The following is a 13,755-nucleotide window of genomic DNA, read 5'->3' as shown; positions in this document are numbered from 1 at the left end:
TGTGAATTTCCCCATATAAAACACCCACGCAATAAGATGTTTACACTGACAGGTGTTCCAAGCAGACCATGACTCCTGCTCCCAATGGCGGCGCATCATGGTGAGGCCCCTGTCCCTTCCCCTGGAATTCCTGCAGTTTAAAACGGGACAAAGCATCAGCCGCATTGTTATGAATGCCAGGCACGTGTTTAACCCAAAAGCGCACATTTCCAGACAGACACAACAACACCAACCTCTTCAATAACCTTAACACCATTGGGTACGCTGCTCTTTGCCTTTTAATGGAGCAGACCACAGACATACTTCAGGCAAGATCAACATTAAAAAGACAAAACGACTCTGGCGGTTGAGTTGGTGCGGGTCCAGGCGGCATGAGCATAGTGGCACGAAATCCCCACGGGTGAGGCAGAGAACTGTGCTTACCTTGCACTCTGGCCTCCCCTTTATGCAGGACTTTTGCGCCATCATCCCCCCTGCCTCTCCACCGTGCCCGAGCCAGCGAAGCCAGCCTGCCTCACGCTGGTGATACCAGCTTGTTCTGTTCTGCCACTCCAGTACTCCGGTACATCCCCATTCTCTTTTCAGCCCCCGTAGGGCTCAATGGGAATGGGGATGATGCTAACAACGTACCCGTTAACCCAGGCGTCCTTAGCGGGTCCCGCGAGCAGACCCCGTAATGGGGCGGTAAGGGGTTAACGGCTCCGGCAGCTTTACCGGCACCATTAACCCCTTACTGCCCTCCTCGTAATGAGGCCCCTTGTCTTTTTTCTGAATTCCTGGGGGACATTCACAGTTCTGCTTCAGGAATTTTGAGCATGCTGCATTCTCGGAAATCTGTTCCAGAATATCCTGATTGCTCCTGGAATAACAGTTAAAAAGTGTAGTGTACAGTGGCTCGTGGAGCACCCAGTGAATGTTTCCCCGTGCCTCCCTCTGTGACATTTGAGGTTAATCATGAGGTTTTAATGCACAAGGAACTCCCCTACTCTCTCTAGGTAGTAGTTTGCCTCCCTCGCAGAGAATTTGAGTAGGGTGATTCGCTGGCTGGGTTAGGGTTTGTTTTATGGCACTGTTACCTTTACCATCAGTTGGGTGGTGGGCAGAGCATGCGGTTGGTACTGTGACTGTCACAGCCCCCACACAGATATGATCCTGCTTGTTGTATAACCTTTAAATCAGGTAGAATCTTGCTTCTAAGAACTCCCAAATGAGTTATATAGCATTACATTTGTCTTTAAAACATCGGGCCATTTTCAGATAAAGCTATCATGTCTGCATGACTACAGCTTTCAGGAAAGCCTCTGGGGAGCTTTGCTTATGAAGATAGGCAATAACTTACACGAATGGCGCAGAGTACCACTGACGTTATCTAAGTACTGCATTTTCATTGTGTCCACATCTTGCGGTTGAAGTCTCAGCAGTGTTCGCCAAAGTGACAGATTTGTATGTACGTGTTATCCTGCTGCTGCATGCTGGGAATAACCATTGCATGTTATATTATGTTAGAAACCTTTACAGCGTGCACGTTTACCCGAAGGCATCTTGGCGCAAGGATTGTCCAGGTCACAGCACGGAGTATCAGCTAAAAAAGAAAGGTTTTCAGAGCACGCCTAAACGAGAGATGGTTCTCCATCCCCTTAAGACATGTGGGGAGGCCATTCCATAGTTTGGTGGCTGCGAACAAAAAGGCTCGACCCCACCACTCTGGAAAGATGAACTCTAGGGATGACCAAGAAATTGGCCACACTCGAGCGGAGTAGACGAGCCGGAATGTAGCGGCAGAATTCTTCCCTCAGATATTCAACCCCATGTCCTGACACTGCCCAGTGAACCAGGCAAAGAGATTTAAACTTGATTCTCTGGGCAACCGGAAGCCAGTGGAGATCACGCAGCACTGGACTAATGTGGTCTGCATACAGCGAGTTGGTTGCCACAGACAGAAAAGTTGAGAGCAGAAGTGACTGACTCCTCTCAGAAAGAAAGGAAGTCAACCATGCCAGGACGGCTCCAGACAGGCCTGCTGTGGCGAGCCGTGAGACCAAGATGGAGTGGTCCACAGTGTCGAAGGCCGCCGAGAGTTCTAACAAAATAAGGGCCCACACACCAACCTGATCCACCAGCATGCTCCAATCATCCACCACGGAGACCAGGATACTCTCTGTACCCCACCCCGGATGGAAACCTGACAGAAGGGAGTCAAGAAAAGAGGATGATTCTAGACATGAAGAATGAATAAGTGAGACAAGTGACTCAAGCAGCTTCATAAAAAAAGGAAGTATCACCGATCATTTACTGGAGCCTCGTGCTTCTGGAATAGCGAGTGTGTCAACGAGACATCCGAAACCAGTCAGTCCTAAAGGCAGTGCTTAGTTTGTGGGGGTGTTTGCCAGGACTCAGCACTGGCACTTATTTTTGAGCCCCAGCACTTATTGTCTCAGACTCCCTTTGATAATGAAGCGGTGATAGTCCGTGAATCCATCAACCACAATGAGCAGGTGGGAGCTGTAGTGTCACCCCAAATATGCTGACACTGTGGGGAGCATCAGTGGTGGGGAAATGGCCACCTGCAGTGTCACAGGAGTGCTAGAAAATATTTGAGACCTGGCATTTATTTTTTTTACAAATTAAGCCCTGCCTAAATGAATGTTCAGTGGCCTACACATGTAAGTATTTCTGCAACAATGAAGGGCCTGATTCAGAGGAGCCTTATGTAATGACGCAATCCCATTGAAAAATGCTCTGTGAATCAGGCCCAAAGTGCCTCTGTTGATGCCAAGAACCTGCCCATTCTCTCAAGAACGCCTCAGCGCCGGCTGCTTCCCACAACTGCATCAGTGTAAACCAAGCGATCACACCAAACATCCATGTAAACGCATCCTCCTTTCGGCCATATTAGTATGCCTGTGCATCGGTGCAAGGGCAATTAGCACTAGGGCAGAGATTGCCAAAGTGCAACAAACCTATCCTTTCCGTTCATGTTTGCCCTTGTGCTGATTGCACACGCACCAATGCAAAGTGGCAGTACTATAGACCTTTATGTTTGCATTGTTCAAACCTGCTAAATTGGTGACTGCAGAGATCAATACAAGTGTGTAATGCGCCTGTTCACAGGTCCGGTGGAGGCACTTGCGCTGTGTGCATGTTTCTGCAGAACCTGCATCCTTGCATATGGGATCTAAACCTAGGCACGGAATAGTGGGTGTCATACTCGCCTGGGGACACTTTTCCGCTAACGTGGCATCTCACGCATGTGTATCTTTGCTGTAGTGTGCATCCGGTCCAGTATGCAGTGGTAGCCAATCAGGACCACAGTTGTGTAGGGCGGCTGTGATTTTTCCGGGACAATCCCGGAATGAGCCCCTCTCTCCCCCTGTCCCGATGGGGTTTTTGATTTAAAAAAGAGAGGGTCCTTGTCTTTGGATAAAGGGAAGGTTACCAGCATGAAATGATTGAATATTGATGGCGGACAACAATTATAAGCCAAGCAAACATCGGAATAATTAACATTTTACATGATGTCCCTCTGACATCCCAGGCGTATGAACCCCCAAACTTTCACGTACTCACTATAGGCATTACCAGTTTGAGTCACACAGACTGACTAAGAAACCCCACAGATAGGAAAGCATGTAATATCAATCGGAGCAAAAGCTCCTTTCTTAATAAAATGCTTACATTAAAAATCAAAACTGTACAGTTTATTTGCAGGATAGCAGTTCAGTCCTGGAAATATTGCATGTACATACGGCAAAAAGGGGGCCGAGAGGGTCTGCCATGCTAGTCCTTTTATGTTTGTGGCCGGCCCGGTTTTTTATTTTGGAAATCTGGTCACCCTATCCACAGCAGATGTCGTTGGTGCTATTGAGTGATCTGGGCAATGGCGTGCCGCTGTATCTCCTGACACACACAGCTTGGCGCGCGACTTGACTTGTCCTTGTGGGAATGACAAGCTTCCGCCAGGAGGATGGTCGAGCCTGAGTCGTTTTCTGACAGGCCTTGTTTTAGATTACTGTCTCGGGGGGAGCATGAGAAAACAATTACATGTGTCGCAGTAGGGTCCAGACAACTGCAACAACTGAATCCTCACATGAGTGTGCTTGTTTCTGTCCCCAGGGGAGTGCGTGTGCTACGAAGGTTACATGAAAGACCCGGTCCACAAGAACCTCTGTATCCGGAACGAGTGGGGCACCAACCAGGGGTAAGTCTGAGTCGCCAAGACACTCCACACTCTGTCTATCTCCCATTCTTGTACCCAGGGCAGTTACTAGACAACTTGGTGCCCAGGGCAAACATAAATATGTTCCCCGGCCCCATGAGTTTGCGGCACACTCCCATGATGCAAACTTTGACTCGTTGCAAGCACTAGCTTAATCACTGCTCAAAATCAGTGTGCACAGACGCAGCCAAGCAGGTTCCTGAAAATGCCATACGTGGCTGCAGTGCAGCTGACCAAACATGAGGTGCTCAGGTACTGTGTCATATTTATACCAGGGTGGGGGAGTGGTGTTACAAAAAAATGCAATAAGGGACTGATGTGAAGACTAACTCCTTCATATTAAGAACTGGGACGAGGAAGAGGAGGGGACATGGAGGCAATGGATCATTATATGGATTAACGTTTATGTATATTTTGGCAAGGGGCAGAGGAGGAGCCTCTTTGACTCTCTGCCAAGTTTACAAGCAAAGTGTACAGTCACTTAGTTATATTGCACATTCTGACAGAGGGCTCCGGCCAGGCGCAATAGTTGCCTGTTTATAATGACTGTGCCGCATACACAAACTTTTGGCATCATTTTCAAAGTGTACTGCTCATAAAAAAAGGGCAGAGGCCAAGTTTCCGATTTCCTAGCATGAGAAAGACAGCCAGTCCTGTTTTTGCTTTGAATTCTGGGACTTGTAGGTTTTTCCCTTAGAAATTAAGGAAAACTACAAGTCCCAGGATGGAAAGGAAACAAAAAGGACTGCATGGCCTTCTCACGCATGTTCAGGGAAATCTTGTGATCTCAGAGGGGTTATTTCTTTTGTTATCCTGTTTTTTCCCCACCTCAGTGGATGATCTTTGAACTTAAGTGGCTTTGAGAAATATAACTGCAAAATGCATGGCTTATATAAGGAACATGAAAAAAAGAATGCTGTGTTTAACAAAACTTCCAAAGTCTGAAGAGTCCTGTCTAGAGAGTTAATGGGGATTGATCATCAGAATATCACCCTTTTGTTCCTGCTTGTGGGATAGGTGTTGCCTCACAGCGTGTGCTTGCTTTCTTTTTGTATACATTAGCATTCTGCTCTTAGACCCAGTCCGCACATGCAGGCTTTAGTGACTCACACCAGACATTTCAGTGGCATGCTGCTTGCCTTTCACATCAAAGACGCATGGGCTTTTAGTCAAACAGGAAAATCCGGATGCCCTGGTGGACGGGCAGCAGAATGGGCAATTATTAATACATAAACAAAAACGAGAGACTGCTGCCGCAAGTTGATATCAAAATGGTTAACCGATTCAAAACCTTGTATCAACTAATAATTTAAACAATGATTCAATCAAATCCAAGTATTTAAGTGCTAGAAAAAACACACAGACGAATAACGGGTATTCATAAAACATGAAAATGTTGTTTTACTATTAATTTCTGCCTTTGAGTAAAGATGATACATAACATGTCAACATGTATAGCCCAGATTGCAAGCTTCAATACTGAACATATCATACCTAGTATTGTAGATATGTGTCTACAGTATTAAAGTATACTCTAGTTGGTCACCCACAAGGGAAAATGGAGTGGGCAGGTGAATTGTGAAAGGTGCAAGAGACCCAGTGCTGAAACAAATGTGAAGACCTAGAGCTGGTGGTCACAGATTACCAAGAAGGAAAAGATCAAATAAGGGTATCTACATGAAAGTTCACTGTTTTGCTAAAAACTTCAATGGGCATTTGTTACATTCAAACAGACCATGTCTTGAGTCCTGCCATTCAAAAATATAGTTTAATCTCAATTTGCAACAGAAATCACTACATGCTGTCTATTTTAAGACAGAATGAACCTACTTCAATAGTAGTTCATGGGCTTTTAGGGCGCTCTTCTTGCTGACGTCCTGAGTCACATTCACACCTGCCTTTGTTGTGCCTCTCTTCCTTCCTTTGCACCGGAGCAGCCACCCACGTGGCCCTCCCCTTAAAACTGAGCTGTTGGTATGCTAGGGCCTGTCTAGATGTCTCATGCTAACTACAGCTGTGTCTGGCTGGGTCCACCTAACCTAAGTAAGCCTGAAACTAGGCAGCAGTATGTTTACCATTCAAGCCCAGTCAGCTGTAAGCATGACCACCTCAGTATAACAGGGATAAAGTGGCTGTCCTCATAGAGGAACGGTAAGCACGACTGTCTCAAAATGACCATGGTTTGGTATTGCTGCCCCAACATGACCAGGGTAATCATGAACATCTCAGCATTGTCAATGCAAGCACGACCATCACCACATAACCAGGGACAGTCATTACTGTCTCAACATGATCAGAGGTAAGCAGGTCTGTCTCAACAGAACAAGAATACGCATGACCGCTTCATCATAGTAAGTCTGAGCATCGCATGGGTAAATATGACCATGTCTACACACTCAATGATATGTCTGACCTGCTCAGTTCAACCATTAGATGCATGATATTTAGGCGTTTGTAATACTTTGCATTCCTCCTTTATACTGCCTCCAAGCACTAGAGGGCTGGGTGTGACAAATCAACTTGCAGGCGCCAGTGGTCCAGGGATCAGTATTGGTTTCTAAACCAGCAGTCAGCCCCACACCTCTAGTACACCAGAAGGGATACAAACAGATTGGAAACCCAAGCAAAATATGAATCTCCTTGCCCAATTTTGGTAACGTGGATTGAACAGCAGGCTTGGTTGTGGATCGTTGGTTAGTTGCACAGCGAAAATACAATCATTACCAAATGATAAAAAAGACTGTCCAGTCAAGGTTGTATAAAAATATCTACTTTGTTATTATCACAACAGACAGTTCTAGCACACAATGAAATACAACCCACCCTGGAAAGGAATCCAGAGGACAGACCGTTTCAAAGACAGAAAAGGGATGCACTCTGAATACTGGCAGGGGAGTAGTCGGTATAGCAAATAATTGCAATAGTTCAAGAATACTTGGTTTCAACAGAAAAGGAGCAATGGGTTGTAAAATGTTACTAGGGGCCTTCAGAGAAGGACCAGAGGGACACAACCACAATGTACCTTGTGCTGGAGATATTCTTGGTGCTCAGCAGGGTCGAGTCGGTTTCAGGGTGCTTTGCAGCTTCTGCGACAGAATTCCAGACAGGAGACAGCTGTGGGTATCAGGCTGCAGGCAGTTCAGCGATGAAAATGTCCTTTAAGGGGGATGTCAGTATATGCTTGTCGATGTACTCCTCCTAGCTTCTTCAGTGGGCTTGTGTCACTCTTTAAGGCGGATGCCCCAAAGCTGAGGAGAGTGTTGCAGGCAGCTGCCTTGTCTTTGGTTTGGTTCAGAGACTCTCTGGCACTCCCCACCTAGGAAGCTTGCTCCAGAGCCTAGCAGGTCATGCTGTGTACTGGCTTGGTACTGTTTCTGGAGTTGGATGAGTGGATAGCTTGAGAAGGAAGATGTTTTGGAAGAGAATGTTGGAGCTACAGCGGTCCCAGGCCCCAGAAAGCCTTGTGGATGATGCAGAGGGTCTTGAACTTGATCCTTGTGTACTACTAATCCGACCCATCTTCCTGTTTGGTGTGGATCAAAGGGTCTCTCTGGGTACTGGGGCGCTCTGTGGTTCCTGATTAAAGCACCAGGTCTCTGTTAAAGCTGCTGCAAGACCAGACTTTCTGGCTCCATCATTTCACATACTTGTACCTTCTGAATCAGGTCTCCCTGCTAGGATGACTACTGTAAACACACAGTCCGAGACATGACATTTCACTGTCAATCGGCATCAGGTTGACACAGTGCATATGAAAGGGGGTTGGGGTTTCCTGATCATTTGTTAGCCTCTGCAGCCAGGCCCCATGTGGGCCTGTTTGAATTAAACTCTGATTAGTAGGTGAATGTTGCCACCAGTTACATGGCTCAACAAAACGACATGACAGATCCATGGAGCCTTTGTTAGTTAATTACTCTGGCCATGGCAGGGGGAAGGTTTGGCCCTCCCCCTTATAAAGATGCATAGTGTACCCCACCTGTCAGATCTCAACTAAATATGACAGTGGTGACTGCACTCGTAGACTGTTCCACCCAGAGTACATGGGTCTATGCGTATGTCTTGTGCTGGGCATAGGAAAATGTGTGCGGATTAGCCCCACACATTTTGCAGAGGTGGATCTACTGTCAGTCAATTGCATTTAAAACATTTAAAAAGCCCAGGCGAGCGCATACCCACCGTGTGGATGGTCAAATTCCCCACACTGGAGAACAACAGGATGAGGCTACAGAGCATAATGTCAGACAATAGTCGAATGACCTCCTGTTTCCCAATCAGTGCTGTACATGCAGAAGAGCCATTTTAGATAATTTCATAGCATGTGTAGAATGAACATTGAAGCCTTAAGTTAAAAGGAGCCCAAGGTGGCCACCCAGGCCCAGCAAGCAAGTGCTGCGCTGATGCCGACAGATGAAATGAGGTCATTGTTGACGTCATTTCAAGAAGTTCTTCGGGTAACACGTTAGAAGGAGGGGACATTCCATTGTCACAACCTTGAAAGGCACTGTTTTATCATTGGTTCACTTGTACAGTTGCTCACCCAGTTTGGCAGATATTCCTTTATTTCTATTGCAGTTATTACCACCAAATGCAATCATATACCCAGGTAGTGCAATTGAATGCCTCAGCAGTACCAGAACAAGATACTTTTTCCCTCTTTCCCTTTCTTGCTAATCTCCCCACTGCCGCTGTGACCGTGTTCTGGTCCTCATGAATCTCACAGGATACTAGGCCTTCTACCCAGTCGACACCAGCACCGTCCTCCCCACTGCAATGCCCCCTGCGGGCTCCCTGCCTGGCGGCTGTTCATCCCACCCTTTGGATTCACCCGCCCTAGCAGTTAGCCTAATGCCCCCTCTCTTGCTTCCTTTGGCACCACCGTCCCAGGACCCCACCAGCACTTTTCCCTGCCCTCTCCATCCATTGCTATCTTCTGCACTTCTCCTCACTGGACTTGCACGACCGAATGTCACAAGGCCTAGTATGACCAAAATTGAATATTTACTGTATATTTACTGTTTTGCCAATGTTTTCTATTCCCCTTGTTGCCTACCCACTTCACCTTGTGGCACAAGGAAACACAATTCTGTTGTATAAGCGCCTAACAAATGTTCAATAAATAAAATAAAATAAAGACAAAGAGGGGCACTGGGCCATCATTAAAGCTGATGTGTCCTGAAATGTAAGAGCCATCTTGTAGTGGGAACTTTTGTCTTCTTTGCTATGACCCTATGGTTTGGCCTAGGTGTTTCCTTATCCGGATGAATCTGAGTGTGGCTGTGCATGCCTGGGCATGTCTGTTTGAGAGTGTTCCTGTGTTTATCAAGGTGAGGCTGGATGCTCTTCTGTGTCTACCAATGTGTGTGCATATGTGAGCATGTGTGTTTGTTCACGCACAACTGGATATCCAAATCTCTCCCATGTCAGGCCTGGGTTTCAATCCTTTTCATACAGAATATTAGTCCTATATAAAATGCCTTTCTTCCTTTGCATCACTGATACTGCGCGGTGGGGAGATTGGAGTGGTGCGACAGGCTCGCTTTGAAGCTATTGGATGCACAGCAGGAGGACAGGAAAGGCAACTGAACTCACAGCTCATCTTCTCAGCACCCACCCACTCCCACTCCCCCTCCCCCTCGTGCTGCACTACAGGCAGAGAAGGCAGCCTTAGAAGAACAGAACCGTCTTGGTCCACCCTGAGGAACAGAGTGCTTTGAACCTGTGTCCAGGGAGCAGAGGCACGAGGAGCCTAACACTTCTCCCAGGCTAGTATATCTGTTCCCGTTCACTTATGGAAGAGGAGGCGTGCGGTCATGAAGAGAGGGGAAAGGCGAGCAGATGCTCTAGAATTCACCCGGAAGGATCCTGTATGCAACAATCCAGACATTCACAGAGAAGGGGTATGTGCAGGGCGGTTTCTAGACAACACCATAATACGCTCCCGCTTCATCCCACGTTGCTCCTCTACTGCTATCCCGCACTGCACTCACTCTCCAAAATAGTTTAATCATTGCATTTTAAATGCTGTTTTATTGAATTGTGCTTAGGATTAATGAGTAGTCTATCTATACAACAGTATTTTAATAGAAAATAATGTTTTAACATGTTTTGTGTTTGTTGCCTAAATGAAGAACACTCTCTTAGTGGATGCTTCCGCAAAAGTGTCTATTGCTACTGATGTAATCTATTTTTCCAACAATTTTGCTCTCAATTGAAAGTGAAGCAAGAGCCGATAGCTCTCTTCAGTTGGTCAACACAGCACTCAGAGGCTGTTCCAAATGATCTGGAAGAATTGAAGATGGGTGTGAAATATAGGGAAAGAGTGAGGCGGGGGTAAAATAAAAACAAAGCAGTTCCCAGGCAGGGTCAGACTGGGACAAGAAATAGGCCCGGTCACCCAAAAAAAAGTGGCCCACCTTTCGCCTCAAAAAAGTGGCCCACCCCTCGCCTCACGACCCTTGACCTTGCATGACATCACCGGAAGTGATGTCATTTGACCCCACGCCAACGTGACATCCCAGGAAGCGATGAAACATGACCTTTCACCCCTTGACAAAACAGGAAGTGGCATCAAATAGCATTGTACCTAAGTACACTAAATTACTGTGACTCCGAGCAGACGTCCAAGGCCAAATGATATGTTATTGTATAGCACTCACATTAATTTCTTTTTTATAGAATAAATATGCATACAATATCACCCAACCTGTGTTGGTACTCATTTATCAAACTAAGAAGGCTACAGGTTTTTTTTTTATTGAAAAAAGAAATGTGAAAAGATTTTTTTTTCCAATTTTTATTTTTATTTTTTCAAACCAGCCCAGGCGTGGTCAGAAACCGGCCCGGCCCCCCAGGGACGATTTTGGCCCGGCCACGGGCTGAAAGGTCGAGGAGCCAATCCAAGCCTGTTCCCAGGTATATCAAGTACGGCTAGGTCATACAGAGTGGAAGGAAACAACTTCAAAGGTCTTTAGGGGAAGACTAGAGGAGGCAGGTGGGCTATGAGGTGAAGCACTCAGGTTGGCATATAATCTGCGTATCTAGATAAAGTATAAAAACTGTTGCCAAATAGTGGTATATGGTGAGAGTAACAGAGTACGTAGGAGGGTAATATCTAGAAAATGAAATGAGTAATTAGGCATTTGATGGCAAAATCTACCTAATGGGGTGCGTTCTTGGGCATATGTTAAGTTCTGGCAAATAGTTGCATGCCAGATAGATCACTCATGTGCAGTGTGCTGGTTTTGGAAATGGGACAATACGTTACAAGTTTGAAACCCTGCTGTCACAGACTAGGCCTGTCTTCATTCTGAGGGTGAATTATCGAGTAAGATGAATGGGAAATACTAACCCACATGAATACAGACCTTAGAAGTAGTCCAGCTTCATGATGCTCTATCAAAATCACCAAATTATACTACATGATACAAGTACAAGGCCAACATATTGAAATGCCTCAGGAATTGCGCTAGCTGCTGTTGTCTGATGGCAAAAGTGGACATTGTGTGTACATGCCTGACAACAATGTGAGTTCCTTACTCTATGAGGACACTACATACAATAGGTTTTGTATTAATATATCCTGGCAAAACCTATAAAATGGTGTTAACTTTGACATGCAATTGTAATGCTAGGCAAATCATGAATGTAATGAGCATGTGATCGCAATACCTACAGTAGCAAGAAAGAAAACCTTTTTCACTAGGCACATGTCAAAACTATTGACTTTGTCATTAAATGTAGCTACAGTAATTGTTTTCTACTTCGCACTGTGAGAAACCTGAAGGTGTCTCCCCAACTAGTCCCGGGCTCTGTCATCTAGGTGGCCAGGACACAGCCATCACTAGTGGATCCAGTTGCTCGGAGTGGACCAGTGTGGGAACATCACCTGGATCGGGGGTCCTCGGGGATTGGAGCGGGAACACCGACGGGTGAGACGCAGTATTCACCTTCTCATAACGCCTCTTCCCTATCCTACTTCATAGGATGCTCAACCTCTCCATGCCCCCAACCCCCAATTTCTAACACAAACACTTTTGCACAGCACGAAAGATGGCGGACAAACACCAGAGCCATTTACCTAACATGTCCCAACGCAAGGGTCTGGCAAAGTCAGGCAATTGGCCAGAATCACATACACCTGACAACCTTTTCCCTGCCCCACATGGATAAAAGGTTGAGCACGAGATCACAATACGAGCAAGGCAAACCGCATGATGAGAGAGATAATCCAGCACGGCAGTTCAAGAAGAGGAGAAAGGCGGCGAGAAGCAAGGGGGTGACAAGGAGAGAAGCGACCTTGCCCTTTCCGACCCAGACCTGTGATTCCTCTGTGGAAGAAATTGTAAGACCGCAAACAATAGCTAACGTTTGCTGTAATTGATGTTAACGGTACACAGAGCGCTAATACGCTGATAAGCAGGAGAACAGGAGGCACTTGCTGCCGTGGTACCGTCCTTGACTCCGATACAAAGAAAGCCAAGAAGTTCATCACAGCTGTTGAGTTGAGTGGAGAACCGATAAGAAACCGAACTGTGTTGAATGAAAGTTGAAAGCTGCAGAAAGTTCATAGAACAGTAAAGGTTGCAGGGGAAAGCCAGCTGAAAGGGTCCGGCACCACGTGGGTGCCCTGAGAGAGACTCTAGCTGGTTCAGATCTTTGTTGTAGCAACCAATATCATAAGGCCATGAAAGGGCCGTAAGAAGAGTGTCAAAGTGGTCATACAGAGGTCTAGCAAAATCCGCTGTACAGTAGAATGTCTTTAACCAGCAAGTAATGGAAAGCTAAGGAGAACGAATCCTGCATGCTGAGAGAAAAGATTGGCAAGCGTGAACCTGACAGAAGGATGCCGATAAAAAGGCCGAAAGCCTGATGCCTCAAAGAACATTTATGCTGCTAAGAGTGAACCCGAGAAAGGGGGGTTCACCGTAAACTGTTTAAAAAGACATTAAGAATCATTAAAGTAACAGAGAAGATTGTTTATTAAAGTAACAGAGAAGATTGTTTAAAATCCTTTGAATACAAGCTACAGGGAATCCGGCAGAGGGAGGCTTACATTCAAAAGGGGTCTGAGCCAGGAAGATAGGGATCTAGGGGTGAAGAGGCATCACACAACGTATAGACGGAAAGGAACTCTTTGTTTATTATTTTTTATGCAGCAGGTCCTCGGAGGTAAGAGACTTTTTGTAGAGAAGAGACTTAAACCGCCAGAGGTCCTGATACCTGAGATTGGAACTTTAGGCTTGTGCGAACAAAAGCTGGAGTGTGTGCTGCGCTCCAGAATCCCACCTTCTCCCGTGCTGAAAACGTGGGGAAGGGAGAACCCTTGCTACTACATCCTGACTTATCATTTGAGAACACTTCTTTCTTTCTCAAGAAACCTCATCCCACACATTTTATGTATTTAGTTGTAAGGATTGACAATCCTTGTTTTAGTATAGGCCCTTTTATTTTGACAAGACGTCACTAGGACTGCCTTATTATTATTTGATGGTCGTAGTTTGCTCCCATCTTACATTTAGGTTTAGATTAGGCATTTTTCC

The 13,755-nt window shown here is 46.1% G+C and overlaps 1 protein-coding gene across 2 annotated transcripts in view; it reads left to right on the top strand.

Annotated features, from left to right (window-relative positions):
- Positions 1-13,755, top strand: part of ASTN1 (astrotactin 1) — a 1,300,999-nt gene that overhangs the window by 782,293 nt on the left and 504,951 nt on the right. For both annotated transcript variants that reach the window (XM_069641148.1, XM_069641147.1), the window contains one exon: positions 4,114-4,198. In XM_069641148.1, the coding sequence (XP_069497249.1) occupies positions 4,114-4,198 (85 nt within the window). The remainder of the gene's footprint in view (positions 1-4,113; positions 4,199-13,755) is intronic.

This window comes from Ambystoma mexicanum, chromosome 1q, assembly GCF_040938575.1.
Source record: "Ambystoma mexicanum isolate Mex_15411 chromosome 1q, UKY_AmexF1_1, whole genome shotgun sequence".
NCBI classification, from domain to species: Eukaryota; Metazoa; Chordata; class Amphibia; order Caudata; family Ambystomatidae; genus Ambystoma; species Ambystoma mexicanum.
Note: the sequence above shows the minus strand (reverse complement) of the source record. Positions and strands in the feature narration are given on the sequence as shown.